The sequence below is a fragment of the Empidonax traillii genome, unplaced genomic scaffold (assembly GCF_003031625.1).
Source record: "Empidonax traillii isolate 1590-97213 ecotype Southwest subspecies unplaced genomic scaffold, ASM303162v1 scaffold470:size469199, whole genome shotgun sequence".
Classification (NCBI taxonomy): Eukaryota; Metazoa; Chordata; class Aves; order Passeriformes; family Tyrannidae; genus Empidonax; species Empidonax traillii.
The window spans coordinates 305,507-323,099 of NW_020955663.1; the positions used below are offsets into that span (position 1 = coordinate 305,507).

General features: G+C 38.8%; 1 protein-coding gene across 2 annotated transcripts in view; it reads left to right on the plus strand.

Annotated features, from left to right (window-relative positions):
* ZNF536 (zinc finger protein 536) overlaps positions 1 to 17,593 on the plus strand; it is a 232,114-nt gene that overhangs the window by 144,681 nt on the left and 69,840 nt on the right. For both annotated transcript variants that reach the window (XM_027895808.1, XM_027895809.1), the window contains exon 4: positions 12,740 to 14,911. In XM_027895808.1, the coding sequence (XP_027751609.1) occupies positions 12,742 to 14,911 (2,170 nt within the window). In that variant the 5' untranslated portion in view covers positions 12,740 to 12,741. The remainder of the gene's footprint in view (positions 1 to 12,739; positions 14,912 to 17,593) is intronic.

Genomic DNA, 17,593 nt, shown 5'->3' on the forward strand with positions numbered 1-17,593 from the left:
ATCCAGAAAGAGGACAAAGAAGTTGTTTAATAACACAGTGAGTGTGTTTTTTTCTAAAAAAGTCACTAGGAAAATAAAAGTCAACAACCAAAAAATCGAGAAAGAGTTCTTTTTTTGTGACTTTGAAAAAAAAGAAAAAGGAAAAAAGAAAAGGAAACTGCAAGGAAGCCTGATACTTTGATTAAACATGACTTAAATCCTTAGATAATTTTGCGCTGAAGTATGAGAAGCCACAATTTTCTGTATACATCTACTTCTTGCTTACTCACATCACATAGGAATAGTTGGTCTATTCTGAAGCAGAAAACTAAGGAGATGAAAATCCTTTTAATTAGAAAGAGAGATATAACAATCTCTATATTCATACGAGTAGGCACAGGGTGCTGGAAATCAGAAACACGAGAGTTTCTGCTTGGGCAACGAAACAGTATAATTCCCTGAGCAGGGATTTGGTGTGGGAACTCAGTTCCCTCAGCTTTTGGACATTTGATGTTCGGTCCTGTATGATGAGGAGCCCTCTGATGTCCCATTGCAAGTAGTGGGAGCCCACTCGCTGCCTCCCACGGCCAGGTCCTTGAAACTGAACCACCAAGTCTTTCTCCCTCCTTTTCCCTGGATTTTTGTTTTGTTGGAATTGCCTGGATTCACACAGGTTTGCAAGTTAGCATTGACTGAAGTTTTAGATGAGCTGGAAAGTGAGTGCAAGCTGCTCATTTGCACAGACTACTCTAGAACAGTTTCACTGAGAGTTCCTTATGTCTATGTTGCATCAAAAACTTGCAGTAAAGCATTCCCTGTTATTCCCTGGTCCTTCTAACAACTGTAGCTGCTCCCAGCCTGCCACAGGACTGACAGGATCCCGAGAGGCTTCAGTCACTTGGAGGAGTTTGGTCAGAGCTGGCTGCTGAGGATATATTACAGTTAGCAGAGTCCATCTCCCTCCTGACTTTGCAACAGTAATTGAACTTGCCAGGGTCTGTCATCCTGTGATTGCATTTATCAGACTTTCTTTGTCAGCTTTGTTGCCACTATCCTATCACCACGATAGGTTTTCTTATTCAGCCAAGGGCCTGGAATGTTACAATTAACATCAAAATTATTTAAAGGATTTTTATCCTGCACATAGCTTTGAAATATGTTATTGTATTTTTATGGCATTCCTCCTCCCCCCTATTCATCTATCTGCTATATGCCTGCCAAGTTTTCAGTGCCCTTTTTTTATTAATGATCAAAGCTATTGTGCCCAGATAAAACAGGAGTGCCCAAACAGTAGTTGGTGCTCTGCTTGTTGGGATCCTGAAGGTCATGATGCCGTTGCACTTAAATGTATGTCCTGTTTTACCATAATCAGTGCTCCCATCTCTGCTTCCTTCGATATGTGCACTATATAGCCATTCCCTTTCCTGTGCCTGATCCTGCAGTGCAAAGGGAGGAGATTCTCTGTTCCCTTCACAGGCTGTACCTCTCTGCATCTGAGAGCACAGCAAAGATGGGGCTCTTTTTTCTGATCACTTGTGTTAACATCATTTTTATTTGCTTGGCATAATTGCAGAACTGTTACAACTGTTTTGCACTATTGTTCAGAGGAAAAGGCATGGTTATTGTGAGACAGAGCCATCTCTTTCCAAAAGGTAGAGAGAATTTTGAAAGCAAGTGGGAAAATACAGGGAAATATCCCAAATCATATAGTATAGACATTCCTGTTTGGGATTGTTTTTCTCCATCCAAAAGAATAGTGTGATTAGCAGCACTGCATGTAGATCTTTTTTTTTTTTTTCTTCTTCTCTATGAATTCTAAAATACAGTGTGTGAAGTGTGATGATTTTCTGACCTTGGGGTTGGTCAGATTGTAGCAGTTGAAGAATCAAACTGGGGGTGACTGAGCTGTGCAGTGACTGGTAACCACACCCTTGTAAATATGAGCCACTTGTCTCAGTGGGAAAGCAGTTTAGGAGGTATGAGGTGGTCTCAGAGTTACCAGCTCTGCTCTTGTGTTTTTGACAGTGATCAATTAATAAAGTTAAATGACAGCAGCTGTAATATATCAGTAAGAGTACGTGCAGACCAGAACACCAAAGGATAAAAGAGATTTGTGTTTTCTAGTGTTTCATTTTTCTTGAGTGATAATGAAGTACATTTTTTCTATCCTTAGTCTAATTTTGTGTTGTGTTTCCTCATCTGTCTTTTTCCACTTAATTCTGCAAGAAGTTTCTACTTCTTGGGAGACCACAAGCACAAGGATTGTTCTGAGCAATGTTTGCTCTATTTTTCCTGCATCCACCTGCCTCCCAGCATCCCTATCTATTTCAACTGCATCTTTTACTCCATCTCATACAACTGAAACTGAGGCTTTCTCAACATTATCCTTTTTTTCCTGGAAATTAGTATTAAAAATAACTCACTGAAGGCACTGATCTAAGAACCATTATGATCATTATGTATTTTCGTTTTGTCACCAAGTCCATGGGTTATAGGGAGAGGAAAAATAAATCAGTTGGGCTGAGCAAGAGAGAAGACAGAAATTGAAGGTGGAAGGGTTTAAGATCCAAGAATCTCAGTTATTAAAAACCAAAATAACTATCTGTAATATTTTAACCAAAAAAGTTTTATGCTGACAGGTTTGTCATGAGTTAAAAACCTTAGTCTTTTCAGCAGTCAATTATGTTTGATAAAAGAAAGCTATCTGGCATACTGGACTAAGCAATGGGAGTCAAGAGTTCTGGATGCTGTCCCTGGCTTCTTTACAGAGGATGAGCCATCTATTTAAGTCAAGATACATGGCAAGCTTTTTTCCTAGATGAGATGTGAAAATGATCCGTTAGGGATACTCATTTCTACAGTGCTGAAATTCTGAAAAACTTGGTCCCTTTCTGGCCTTTGGGAGCACTGAAATTGGGCAAGTTACTTCTGAGTTTCTACCTGTTTCCATTTACATTATGTTAAGATATTGGTTATTTCTGTGCCCACTGGAGAAATATTCAGAAAATGTCTCAGCCTCTTCTCTGATTGCATTGATCAGAGTATGCTTTGATGATCCATGATGCTGGGGGCATTTAGAGAATACCATGTATGAGCTGGTGGAAGTAACTGCTGGGGATGTTGAATGCTGGGGGGAAGGAGGAACTTAAATCTTTCCATATTTGTAGTGTGGTCCTTTATGCTTTTCATGGGGGGGACTTCTTTTTTGATGTTGGTTTCTCTTAAATATAGTGACCTTGAAGAATGGAATCACTTATCTTTTAGTTATCTCTGTATTCTTTCATCTCCTTTCTTCCCACTTCAATATCATTGAAAGTAAAATAAATGCAATTGTATTATATATGTATTTGAGACTATGTACTGTCACATATGTTCTCTTTCATGTGCAACAGGTTATGCAAGGATTAATGTATTAATCTTTATTTTTTCTTAAAACATTTCCTTAGGCACGTAGTTTCTGTGTTGATGTCATCACAGGTAGCCCATATGCTTGGTGATGCATTGTTTTGTCTACAGTCTAACTCAATAGTATGCAATTTGGAGCAGCCTTAATTATCCTACAAACCATTTTGTGATAATGAAACCAAATACGGTGTAGACTTGGCTGACATCTCTGTGATATTATTTGGCACACCAAATATTTCTGTTTCAAATATAAATTGGTTGCTGCTTTTTCAAAATATGCATTCTATTAATTAAATGTATACTTGAGACATCTTTCCCCTCACCCCGCCCCTCAAGCTGTTATAAGTATTCTCTTGTTCCTTGTTCTGTATGCAGATAGGGTTGGGTATGGACTCTCTGATTTAACAACAAATAGACTAACCTTGTGGTCTTTAAGTCCTACAACTACAGTGAAGTGTGCAGTGCCTTTCCATATAACTAGGTCTTTTGTTCCACTAGAGAAAATTATTTGTTACAGAGCTTTTTCTTTTCTTTTTTTTCCCCAAGGTTTAACTGTAACAGTCTATACCTAACAGACCTGGGATTGCAGGGAGGTGGTTAATGTGAATTAAAGGATCTCTGTGATACAGGACTAAAGGGCAGAATTACATTGTTGTTGGCAATCCCACTCGTGCAATTTAATTTCTCATTTTGCATAAAGTTTAAGGAATAAAGTCTAATTGGAGCACATACTTCTTTTTGAAACTCTCTTTATTCAGGGATGTTCTGTTTATGCATTTTCACTGGTAAGTGTGTGTCTTTGTCCCTTGAAATCCATCTATTTATTGCAGTGACACCTACTGCTGAGAGAGCTGATCCGCAACAGGATCGGTTACTGTTAAACTTGGCCAACAAGCAGTTCATGACTCAACCAGCAGATGTTTCTGTGGCTCAGGTCAAAGGGAACTTATGGACTCGGGTTTTTTTTTCTTTGCTCCTAGCATTAAGTGCCAGGAAAGTCAACACTAGGTACAGACAGTTGACCTGACCAGTAGCAGGAGGAACTGAACTAGGGCCCTGAGGATCTGCAAAGACCAAAGCATTAGTCTGTTGAGCCACTGTGCTGGCTACAGTCCAACAGTGTCAGACAACTGACTATCTGATTGCATGCCTGGATTTTAGTAATGATTTTACATACTTATTTGATGATTTGTATCCAAGCTTATGCTTCTGACAGGTGCCCTTGTGAACAAAATCTCCCTGGGCTATCACATTTGAATATTTCAGTCAATCATACTTTGATCTTTGGGACATATGTGCATTTGACATTATATTTAGTTGTGCACAAAATCTAAGTCTAAGCCTTTCTGAAATGAAAATAAAATCATCAACCCGGCATTACAGTTTTGGATTTAAATTGTTTCAAACTATGCTTTGAGTTCCTGTGGTCTTAACTCTTCTTGCTTGATCTCTTCGTAATTGGTTCAGAGGGCCTGATCCTCCTGTCCTCACCCAGCTCAAATGCTCTGCCTTGTGTGTGGAACTTGCCTGTGTGAGGAATGCAGGATTAATAGGGTCAACATTATGTTTCTTTTAATATTATATAATGGGTTAGAGTATTGCAGACTTCCAGCGCAGCGCGGTGTCCTCAGATGAGAATAGGAGATTCAGACCCCATTTCATGCTGTAAAACTGACAAAAAATGAAATCATAAATATGCTTTGCAAAGTCTTCCAGGCATTTTATTATTTTATTTGTACTGTGTGATGGTAAAGTGGATCGTTAAAAGCCTAATTTTAAGGTTTCTTCAATCTGATATGGATGCCAGTTAGATTAATTAAAGTGAGTGATCAGATAGGAGCTACAGGAGATTGATCAAATTGGAGAGGGTTTAATCAGTTGTATACATTCCAAATTACATGAAAATAACAAATTTACTTTTAAAAATGCTGTTTCTAAAGTAACAGCAGCTTTAGTTTAATTGAAGCATTCCACAAATAAGACTCCAATTTGAATTTTGGTATCGCTCTTATCTTTACTTTTATCATCAGGAGATCACTAGGAAAAAAATAAAATAAAATAGAATAAGAATCAATGTTTATAAGCTAAAAAATAATGATCCCAGATGCAACCAGTGCCTGGAAAAAAAGATCAGGTGTTGTGTTTTTTTTTTTTTTTTTAATCTACTGAACTTTCAGTACCAATTATTTATCTTTCTCTTCTTTGGATCTGACTTCTTAAGTATATGCAAGTGAAATAGAATAAATAAGAAGGAAAACAGATTTTGCTAAGTCACATGCAAAGTAGCAATAAATCAAACAGCTTGTCTGCATTCTTCTAATCTTTCTATTCTAATCTGTGAGTGAGATTTATAGATGACCTCTTCTCTCCTCTCTGCTCATCCTCCTAGATTGTGATCACAAACAGTTCACAGTCCTCCACTCCATGGGTGCTACCAACCAAAGTCTGTTCTAGGGATTTATCTTCTACTGATCAGTTATCAGCCCCAAACGCTGTGCTAACTAGAAAGGACCCTACAGATGTAACAGGTATTTTAGGAAGCAATTGTCTTCCCAGCCCGGAGTGAAAGCAGTAGAGCCTCAGCAAACAATTTTCTGTCTGCTAATGACTTTTGAAACTTCAAAATCCCTCTGCTAACCCTTCTTTAAGACATAAAAACTGCTGTGGAATGAGTTGGCTCTGTTGTTAGTAAAGGAGTACTTTGTTTTGGAATCAATAAGCAGCTTGTTTAAATATCAGCACTACAAAGCAGCCATAGTTTTGTCAAATGCCTTCCCGGCTCCCCCCCTGCGTGGTCCCACACGGCCGGGTGCTGGAAGATGGGTGTTCCTGGGAGGCTCCAGCCCCGACCCCGGGGATCCAGCTGGGACTGGAGGAGCTGCCCAGTGCAACATCACTTTGTACCCACCGTGCTCGACTCGCGCTTCAACACAGCTTTTTTAGTTTTTAGAACGTTCGTATACTTTGTAGTAACTACAGAACTTAAATGTGCTAAAGTGGCTAACAGTAAAAACAAATTACCAAGCTGGCCTTGATAATACTAAAATAAAAACAAATAGATAAGACACATTACCTGTAGGCTAACGGTTTTGTTGGTTTTTTTTTGTTGTTGTTGTTTTTGTGGGTTTTTGTTTGTTTGTTTGTTTTTTAAAGACATTGTTATACTCCAGAAACCATACATTTCCCTAATATAATTTTATTATGCCCCCAAGGAACAGGACACCTACATAAGCAAAAAAAGAAAAAAAAAAAAAAAGGAAAACTCCTATGAACTCAATGCAAATACCCTATTTTACATAAGTAAAATGAGAATAGAATCTGGCCTAATGTTTATTTCATTTTATCAGATTGGATAATGCTGTCCTGGTGGCATTAAATACAGCTGATCTCTTGCCTCCCCTTCCATGCACACATGTTTTTGTTAAAATATAACTATTTACATCTATGTCTCTTAGTATTGCCTACAAATCAGTCAAAGAAGAATAGGTCATCTCTCCTGCCCTACTGTTTATATATTAATCATCTGGCAAATAAACCGCTCAGTATCCTACCCACCTCAGTAATATTTGTGATGTAATTTGTTTGGATGCCCAAATGTCACCAGCGTTGATTGTAAGAGATGAAAAAAATGTACTTGCTCAGCACACCAAGCTCTGGGCTAAAATGTAAGCATGAAATCTCTGGTTTATTTTTGTAATAATGTTTACAGCTGTTTAATGACCCTGAAAGGGTTCAGTAGTCTGGTGTTCTGTATTTCTTAACAGGAGTGTATTATGCTTATAACAGCCTTAGTTCAACTGCTTCAGCTACAACAATAAGAACAATATTTAATAAAAATTCAATATATATTCTGAAGGTTCTCAGCAATACCTGTTTACAAGTTGCTAAGAACTGAAGCAGTCTGTATTGGAGTATTTAGAATTTGTCAGTGGACCACAAGATGATGTAGATATATGTGAATTTTTCTAGCTGGAAAGATAAATACCAGGTCTATATTCTGAAAGCATAAGTAACAGTGTGTGTAGCTCTAACTGCTTAGAGGATCAGGGCCAGAGCGAGCTTGTCGTTTAAACACGTGAGCTTGTAAAGCATTACTTTGCTTACTGAACTGTAAATCTTTTAACTAACCTAATCTAAGCTATAATAACAGCACAACAGTGGTTTTAAAATGACTGTTTTCTCTACAGCAGTGAAGAGGGAAAAGCTTTAGTGTGTGTGTCCAGCAGGAATGAACAGGTGTAAATAAGAGCTGAATTTGGTCCATCTGTTTCCAAAGATAACAGGTGTGTGTGTCTGCACATATGTGTCTGTATACAGATATATGTGTCTGCATATGTTTACATGTGTGTGTGTGTAGGTAAAGATTTATCTTTAAACTCTTTCATTCTATTTGCCATATTTTTTTTCCCTCTATTTCCAGCAAGAGGAAGCTGAGCTTCTCGTATTACATTAATGTAGTTGTGATGACAGGCATTTCTGGTGTCATAATTGGTTTTAAATTCCAGTAATCCATTTCAGATAGTTAAATAAAATCTGTGTGTTCAATTGAAATGGCTAAAGTCAGAACTTTCGTTATTGATATCACAGGAAATAGTCTTGAGGGCAAAAATGTGAGTGAAATCAAAATAACTATTAGTATCATCAAAGGACTTGAATGTCTCACTGTACCTTCATGTAGCAGATGAGAGAGTATTTCTATAATATATGTATCCTGTTGTGAATTTCATAAGCTGAGTGCCCTCTTCACAGGGATGGGAAACCACACACCACAGCACGGTGATGGTGGGTATGGTGGTCCCTGAGGGTGCTCCTGCCCTGCCCTGAGCAGTGTCAACCAACTGGGTTGCAGCCTGTGTGTGTAGCAGGGTGAGGTCGGGACTTTTTGGCTGGAGCAACTCGTTTGGGTGAGAGCTGAGGGTTTATTTAGGTTAGGAAGGGCAGCCTGTAGCAAGTCCTGAGACCAACATGCTCCTTACAGTGCCACGTCTTGAGGGACGCTGTCTTTAGAAAACATTTGAGATAATTAAAGGTCAGAAATTTACTACATAAACTTCAACAAACATATTTTTAATTTCTTAACGATCTCAAATTTGATTTGCAGTTCATTTTGTAAACATTTGTTAACTACTGAGAACATTGTGCTTCTGTTCCCAGTGCGAGCAACAGCAAAACATTCTGTGCTTTCCTTATAGGAAAGATCAGAAAAATAATGTAATAGACTATATGTTTAAAAATTGAAAGCTAGATATTTTTCCTGCTATGGAGCATCACAGCAGCACTTATTATGTTTCCGGATTTTTTGTGTTAGGGTAAGCAAGAAGGGCAAGTCATAATGAAGTAAGATGTTGTGCAAAAGTATTTGTTTTGTCAAAACTGCAAATGGATTATCTGTTGAAAGCTAAATTCCAGTGAAGTCCATTCAGGTGGGGCTTTTTTTTTTTGGTGGGTTGTTTGGTTTGTTTTGTTTTTTTCATCTCTTTAGCATTTTATTGTTGGGACAGAGTGGATACAGTAAAATGGTACTTTAGGCCAATTTGAGGAGGATTGTCCCTGTAGGGAAGTCCATGGGGAGGCATAAATACTGCAGTGTGTGGGCATGTCTGTGATACAGAAGCACCCTTGCACCTCCTGGGTGTTGTGGAGAGCAGCCAGGGAGCAGCTCCAGCCCATGGGGAAGAGGCTGTGCAATGACCACCTTGACACCAAGGTGGGTACCATGAACTACAGGAGGATCACTGAGGAATGAAAGCTTCTTACCCCACCTGGTGTAACCCTGTCTGGTCATATATCTAGACAAGGATGATGGGTAAAGAGGGGGAGAATGAAATTTCTAATTCTTTTTAAGAGAAATTAGGCAAATTAGATTGAGTTATCTGATTCATAGTGGAATAATGGATGAGAACGAGTTTTGTTTGTGTCTTTCATGTGGATACAAGATGAGATTTTGGTAGGTTTTGCTGTGAAAGGCCTGAGGAGTACCAAGAGTGATTTACATGAGAGCTGAACAACAGCAGGTTCCCTGTGTTCAGAAATGCAGTAACTTGGCATTGTAGGAGGAGAAATTTCACTCTGAATGCCATGGTTATACTTTGCAATGAAACTGGATTGTAGTGAGGAAGGGAGGAGACAATTCAGAGCCAGAGGCAGGAATGGGATTACAAGAAGCTGGGGCAGGTGAGGGTGGGAATGCAGTTTAATGGAAGGACTGTAGTGTTTGAGATTGTTGTAACTGGATCCCAGAAACTGCACAGCTGATGGGAGTAGGTGGCATTCAGAGCTGGTTATTGCTCACTAAGCAGAGGCTTTGCTGACCTTTCTGCATATTTAATCAAAAATATATAAAATTTCCCATGCCAAAAGATCAATCTATGGGGTTCAGGATCCCCCGACTTGATCAAAATTATTAGTCTTTAAATGAAAAATTATAGATTTGGTATTCCTTTTATTTTTTTATTTTTACTCATTCTATCTATATTCTACATTATATGTGTCTGTATGTTTTTGAAAGACAAAAAATAGAAAAAAGAAAAAATTGGAAGAAATTATCATGTTCCAGCTACAGCTGCTGTTACTTTATATTAAAGTTATCTTTGAAAAAGAGGCACTGAATAACTAAAATCTCAACCATAACTCCCCACCCCAATCCAAATAACCATACATTTGAACTGAAGCTTAGGGTTAAACATCAGAATTAATAAATTCCACTGGGATCTGTCAGCATTTCCAAACTTCGATAGAGCATAAAATGCTAGAATTAACTACCCAAACCTTTCTGAGCATGTAAAGGCACCAGTTCCTACTGAGATCAACTGAAAAAATGAAATTCAGACTGCGTTTTTCAAGCTGTTACAGAATAATGACAATTCACAAAGACTTTTCTAGACCCTCTTCAGTGTATGTGTGTGTCTGCACATGCTATGCATTTCTTGAATTTTTGTGTTCTTGTTTGCCAACATGCCTTGTTTAAGCATGGTGGGGAGAAATAACACCCGTGGTATGTGGAATCCAGACAGAAAGTAGATTCTCGTTTGGGGGTTTTTCTTGTGTTGCTTTTTGGAAGGTTATTTGTTGTTTATTTTTCTTTAAGAAGTGTGTAGGTGGATACTCAAAATCTCAGTCAACTTCAGGCAATGACAGACCTAAGCACGACAACTCTTAAGTTGTTTAGTTAATCCTTCTGAACATGAAATTTGTTTTGTTCTGAAAGTTAAGCAAACTTTCAAAAATTTAAAAAAAAGAGGAGGGTTTGTGTGTACTCACATTTTGAATGATTGTGGTCTGCTGCACAGAAAACTTGCATAGCAACTAAGAATTTTCTTTGTTTGCTGCATGGCCTTGGGTAAACACCTGGCTTGATTATGCTTCCCTACCTTTGGAAGTCAGACACCGCAAGCTAATCTTAAGTGTGGTCCTTTTCTATACTTGATCTCTTTCATATTTTTATAAATAATAACAATGACAGTATGTAAGTGATGGGTCACCAGCAGGAGACCTGAATCTGTTAAATTTTGAAAAAGATCTGCTTTACAGCTGAGCAAAATTGTGTAGCTCATATTCATCTTTAATACGCATGAATATACACTTCCCTCTACTTACAAGATCTGAATTGTGTCACAACTTCAGTCATCCTGCCAGGACCAAATAGGTCTCCTCTCAAGGACCTCCCATGCTTTCTTTTTTTTTTTTTAGACCCCTGGTCCTGCAAATACTTAATCATGACTGGAACTTTGCTTTCAAGGGTCACCCTTTGAAGTCTTGTGGACGACTCCCACGAGCACAATTACATGCATTTTAAGTATGTACCAGATTTGGACCTTGAATTGTCTATCAAGTGGCCACTGTGAATCTGTGTGAGGAATGGTGTCCACCTGGAGTGTGCCTGTAGCCTTTGTACAAGGAGTAGTGAATAAATGCTTTTGGCTAAAGCCAAACAGAAGGTTGACCAAATTAATTTTTTAATAGCATGGAGAATTCAGCAGTTTTGTGAGTGAATTAAGTGTTAAATCACTCCACTGAAAAACAAAAATCTTAATTATGTTCTAATATAACCTTATAGCATCATATAGTTTGAGAGTTAGTTATGTGAAACTTTATAATTTAAACAGAATTTTATAGATACATTATATCTGTATGGAGTAGAGAAGTGGCAAGGATAGATTATTGTGGACAATTATGCAGACTAGAACAGAGCACTTGTGTTTAACAAACAGCTTTGAATTCTAATTTTCTGCAATATACATAGTGTAGGTACCATTTGCAGTCATTACTGTGTATTAGGAAAGTTATTAAAATTCTTAAACTTGTTGAGGCTTTCCACAACACCTTCCCCAGATTTTAATTGGTTTTATCTAGTTCTGTAAGAGAGCTCTTTAAAACAAATCAAAGTGTCTTAAATCACATGTCTTACTCACCGAAGGACAGAGATATTCCTTCTATAATCTGGCAAGTTTTCCTAAGAGCAGAAATCTGAAGGTTCTCAACAACGAATTAAAAGACTTGGCAGAAGATAATTTATGTGCCTTTTGATGGGCTCAGTTTCAAAATGACAAAATAACAATGTTTTGTAACAGAAGGGTTAAATCTTAATCTCAGAGGTTTACAAAGCTGCTAGTCGCAGTCTCCTTAAAATTTAATATACCTCGTTAATGCTTACTTGCAAACACTGAAGGATTTTTATGATTATAATCATGTGTTACAGCACCTAGTACTGTTTCTAAGCAGCATACTAATCAGCTTAATGAGATATTACTGCACTTTTTGTTGACTAAAGCAAAATCCCTTTTATTGTTCTAAAGCTTGTCCTTTATTTTTTCCCAAAACATTATCTTGTTTTATTGTACACCAGTAAATATCATACCATCGGTTTTTTGTCAAATCATAAAAGTATCTTTCTCATTGTAGAATGTATAATATATTGAATATGGTTAATGGAACCGAAAGTTACAAATGGATTTCTTTTTTTTTTTTTTTTTTCTGGCTTTTCTAATGAAAATTGGGGAGATGCATAAGATTTCTTTTTCTATAGATATAGAAATGCAGACAGGTGCAGTTTCACAAGAAAAAGGACAAGGGAGGTGGTAAAACCTTTGCCCCTTCTGTAATAATTAGGTTTTGAAATTGTAGCATATTTTAAAATAGTAATTAATAGTTCTTGGTAAACATGCAGAATGATGAAAGTACACGTATGATCAAAATTGTGTACCACAGTTGGCATTTAATACACTTTTAATTGTTTTTACACTAATTCCTTTGCATTATTATGAGTAGTTGAAACATAAAATGCAAATTGTACGTCAGTGATGCAATGCTTGCAACTCTTTCACAGTCTGAATCTAAAATATCTTCTGATTTTCAGAGATGGAAGAAGCTAGTTTGTGCCTTGGTGTTTCTTCAGCTGTGCCAGAAGCTGACGCCCATCTCAACAGCACCATACTCAATGGGCAATATTCAATGAGTCAGAAGCTGCACCAGATCACTTCCCAGCTCAGCCATGCCTTCCCAGAGCTCCAGAACAGGCAGAATCCAGAGGAAAAGGCATCAGTGCCGCTAGAAGACAAAAGCCACATGTCCATAGCAAACCAACCCATCAGCAGTCAGATGGCCCTGCTGGCAAACCAGCTCAATCGAGAGGTGGATACCAGTTTGAATGGGCGTGTGGATCTGCAGCAGTTCTTGAATGGACAGAACCTGGGGATTATGTCTCAGATGAGCGACATAGAGGATGATGCCAGGAAAAACAGAAAGTACCCGTGTCCCCTCTGTGGGAAACGCTTTCGATTTAACAGCATCCTGTCACTGCACATGCGAACTCATACTGGAGAGAAACCATTTAAGTGTCCCTACTGTGACCACAGAGCAGCTCAGAAAGGCAACCTGAAGATACACCTGCGTACTCATAAGCTTGGAAACCTCGGCAAAGGACGTGGAAGAGTCCGAGAAGAAAACAGGCTTTTACACGAGCTGGAGGAGAGAGCAATTCTTCGGGACAAACAGATGAAGAGCAGCCTCTTGCAGCCACGACCTGATGTGAAGGCACAGCAGCACACCCAGCCCATGCCGCTCGCAAACTGTAACTTGGCTGTGCCGCCTAATCACAGCACACCTGATATTTCAAACCCTGTGCCCTCTCCAAAGCCAGTCAGTGTCCAGGAAGAAGTTGTCGCTCAGACAGCTGGGTTCAGGTGCACATTTTGCAAAGGCAAGTTTAAGAAGAGAGAAGAGCTGGACAGGCACATAAGGATCCTGCACAAGCCTTACAAGTGCACCCTGTGTGACTTTGCTGCCTCACAGGAGGAGGAGCTGATCAGCCACGTGGAGAAGGCTCACATAACTGCAGAGTCAGCACAGGGCCAGGGCTCCAACGGGAACGGGGAGCAATCCACCAATGAGTTTCGCTGCGAGGTGTGTGGCCAAGTGTTTAGCCAAGCCTGGTTCCTAAAAGGCCACATGAGAAAGCACAAGGATTCCTTTGAACACTGCTGTCAGATCTGTGGGAGGCGATTCAAAGAGCCTTGGTTTCTTAAAAATCACATGAAAGTTCACCTGAATAAGTTATCTGTAAAGAACAAATCTCCTAATGATCCCGAAGTACCTGTCTCCATCAGCAGCATGTCCCAGGAAGCTCATGCAAACTTGTATTCAAGATACCTGTCATGTTTGCAGAGTGGGTTTCTTCCTCCTGACAAAGCAAGTTTAAGTGAACAAAATCCAATCTATAACAAAGGAGACATGCCCATGAAAGAGAAAGAAGTCTTAGGGAAGCTCCTTTCGCCCATTTCTGGCATTGGCCACAGTATTGCTGAAGGGGATAAACATTCCTTATTGGGCTGTCTCAATCTGGTGCCTCCTCTGAAATCCAGCTGTATAGAAAGGTTACAAGCTGCCGCCAAAGCAGCAGAGATGGATCCAGTAAACAGCTATCAGGCCTGGCAGCTTATGGCAAGGGGAATGGCCATGGAACATGGCTTTTTGTCTAAAGAGCAGCAGATACAGCGCAGCCACGAAGACACTTTGGCAAATGCTGGAGTTATGTTTGATAAGGAGAAGCGGGAGTATGTGTTAGTAGGAGCAGATGGCTCTAAGCAGAAAATGCCTGCTGATTTGGTTCACAGCACTAAAATGGGCAATCAGAGAGACTTGCCAAACAAACTAGACCCTTTAGAAGGCAGTAGAGATTTTTTGTCACATGGTATGAACCAGGGACTCGATTACAACTTACAAAGTCATGGAAACATAAAAGAAAAGCCAACTGAATGCCCGGACTGCGGAAGGGTTTTTAGAACATACCACCAAGTGGTCGTTCACTCCAGGGTCCACAAAAGAGACAGGAAAGGAGAAGACGAAATAATTCAAGGTAGTCTCGATGAGCGACGTGGGTCTGGAAGTGATCAAGAGTCTCAGTCTGTCAGCAGGTCGACAACACCAGGGTCCTCTAACATTACTGAAGAAAGCGGAGTAGGTGGGGGTCTCTCGCAGACGGGGAGTGCCCAGGAGGACAGCCCACATCCTTCCTCACCCTCCTCTTCAGGTATGATAACTTCTTCTTCCCTCTCTGCACTGAAAGCTTCGTAGCTATATTTGAAATCACAGCAGCAAAGGAGTTTATGCGTTCTCTTGTTAGGTCGTTTCCTAGCAGTCCACAGGGATGTGGTGTTATTTGCCAGAACATCTGTGTTTGGGTTCCCGCAATGCCTTCGAGGTTAATTCTCGCCTCACCCTTTTCCCTCTCCAAGGGCAGGTTTCCCAGCCTTTCAGCTGTCACCTCTGCCACCCCACTGGCAGCAGCGTGCAGGGTCTGCACAGCCACCAGTGGCAATGTCGCTTCCAAGGCCTCTCCCTCCAGGTTTTGGAAGGTGCTTTTTGTCTCCTCTTCTATTCACGGTGTCTCTCTTGCAGATCTTTCTGTGTCCTCCACGGAAAAGGGTGAGGAAATATGTCTTTGAGCTGTAGTTAATAAACAGCGTGTTGGCTAACCTCTCTGACTGCCCTTATTCTGACAACCATGTCACTTGCTTAGCCGAGATGTGTCCTTGTACCTGGCCACTGGCCTGATTAAAAAGAGATTTGGAAATACAAATGACTAACCTTTTGACAATCTTTTAACTTATGTGCAGATTTTAACATGTATGAAGCCTTCTGCTTAATTCACATCTATTGGAAAGTACAAGAAAAATAGAAATTGGACTGAAACATTTTAATTGCATTGTATGTCATGTTAACTTGCTGTGTATAAATAGCAAAGCAGATAATATTTCACTGGAGATGTCTATAAAATATTGAGCTTCCTGGTACAATTTTTAAAGTTACTAGCCTATGACTGCTGAAATAAAATCTCCAAGTAATAACAGGTAAGATTTCTGGCCTCATGTATATTTCCAAAGTCACTTACTAATGGATAGTAAATTGAAAGTTATATCTTTAGCCCTTTATAAAGAAAGCACCTCACTAATACTGTAATCATTTTGCAAGCCTAACAACAGAGGAAATCATGCCATAACAAATACTCTGTTACTAATGGCAACATTGATTTCTGCAATCAGCCATTAAGTCTAGAAAATGAAAGACAGTTTGAGGTACCTTAAGGCATTACATTGCCCACTGTTAAAGAGCTGGTAGCAGGCTGTTGAGGGTAATTCTTTCTATTTTTTTTCCCCCCCCAGTTTCAATAAATATTTTAGTATTGGAGGCAATTCAGTGTTACAGTTATTAAGTATATGCCAGTTTACTTTTGTTGTTCTTGTCATGCTCCAGTATACTCTACTTCTGAGACCAAATTAATATAAAAATAAAATGTTGGTTTGCTGGCTTATTACAAACCAGTAAAGAAATTGTTAAGACACATAAATCTGCAGTCCACATTCCACAGATTCCTATAGTACTTAATGCTGTTGTTTAAATACCCATGAAACACACTGTCTACTCTTAGAGTCATAGCCTCCTTTACAATTTATTACTGGTGAGACACATTAGAAAAGTCTATGTAGGAACAAGGGTAACAGGCAAGAGCTAATTTCATACTATATATAGTTGTTGAGATTGTTTTAAGAGGATTGAAAATATGTCAGGATGAAGAACATTATTTTTCTAACTTTCACTTTTAAAAATCCTGCACATCTGTGGGGGTTGGGAAACAATCCCCTCTATTATAAAAAGTGTCACTTTTGTTTTGCAACGCCATAGAGCGATCAGAAATAAGATCCTGAAATCCTTCAAATTCTGTCTGAAGCCTTCTAGGAAAAGTTTTGGGGAAGCAGCCCCAGAGTCTTCTGAGCGAGGTTGAACTGACAGAGATTGAAGAGGATTCGAAACAATGCATGTGAAAGTTAGTGTGTTTTGAGTGCCCTGAAAACTTTAATTCCAAGTGTTCTGGTTCGTTAAATGTATTGTTGTGGGAAGTTTTTCCTGTCTTCAGAGGCAAAAGATAACCCTGCAGTGTTTTTCTCTCTCTGGCCAATAATTTAAAATTATTTTTACCTTGAACTACAATTTATTTAAAATCTTTCTTTTCACACCTGATTCATTTATATCAAAGCATGTGAAAATGAAAGCAAAATATGTGCAGTAACAGTTGCTAGAAGCATGTTTGTTTTTACTAAAGAAAACAAGACCTTTTATATTAATATCTGAATGTCTCCTTTAGTTACTAGTAAATGTAAGTAGGCTCATGGTGTCATACATCCTATCAGGGAGAGTGTGCATGTTTTTATAACTTTGTAATCAGATGAAAGGAAGAGAGTATTGCATTTTACCAGAACAAAATCTAAGTATTCTTTAGTAGTTTAAAATTAAATTTTATTGTTGTGTTGCTGTTGGAACTTCTCATCATTATGGAGTGTGTATTTTATCACTACCTGCGAAAAACAGAACTTGTAGAATATAAAGAAATCAGATTTTTTTTTTTTTTTTTTTTTGCATAGTGGAGAATTAAGTAGTCATTGAATCTTCTATTAAGAAATTACTGCAAAACACAGTTTTACAAATTTCTCAGACTGCATAACAATGTCTCAAAACTTAATTTGCATCACTTGATTCTTTTTTGTTGAAAAGTGGGTCAGTAGGGCCTGAGAAACTATTTTTTCAGATCTTAACCAATGAATTCTTCTTTATAAATTGGTGCTCTTAACATGATAGTAGTTCTGAATTCATCATAAAAACCTTTTTACACAGTGCCTCTTAGAACAGATCTCCAGAAGAAGGCTTACAATGAGTG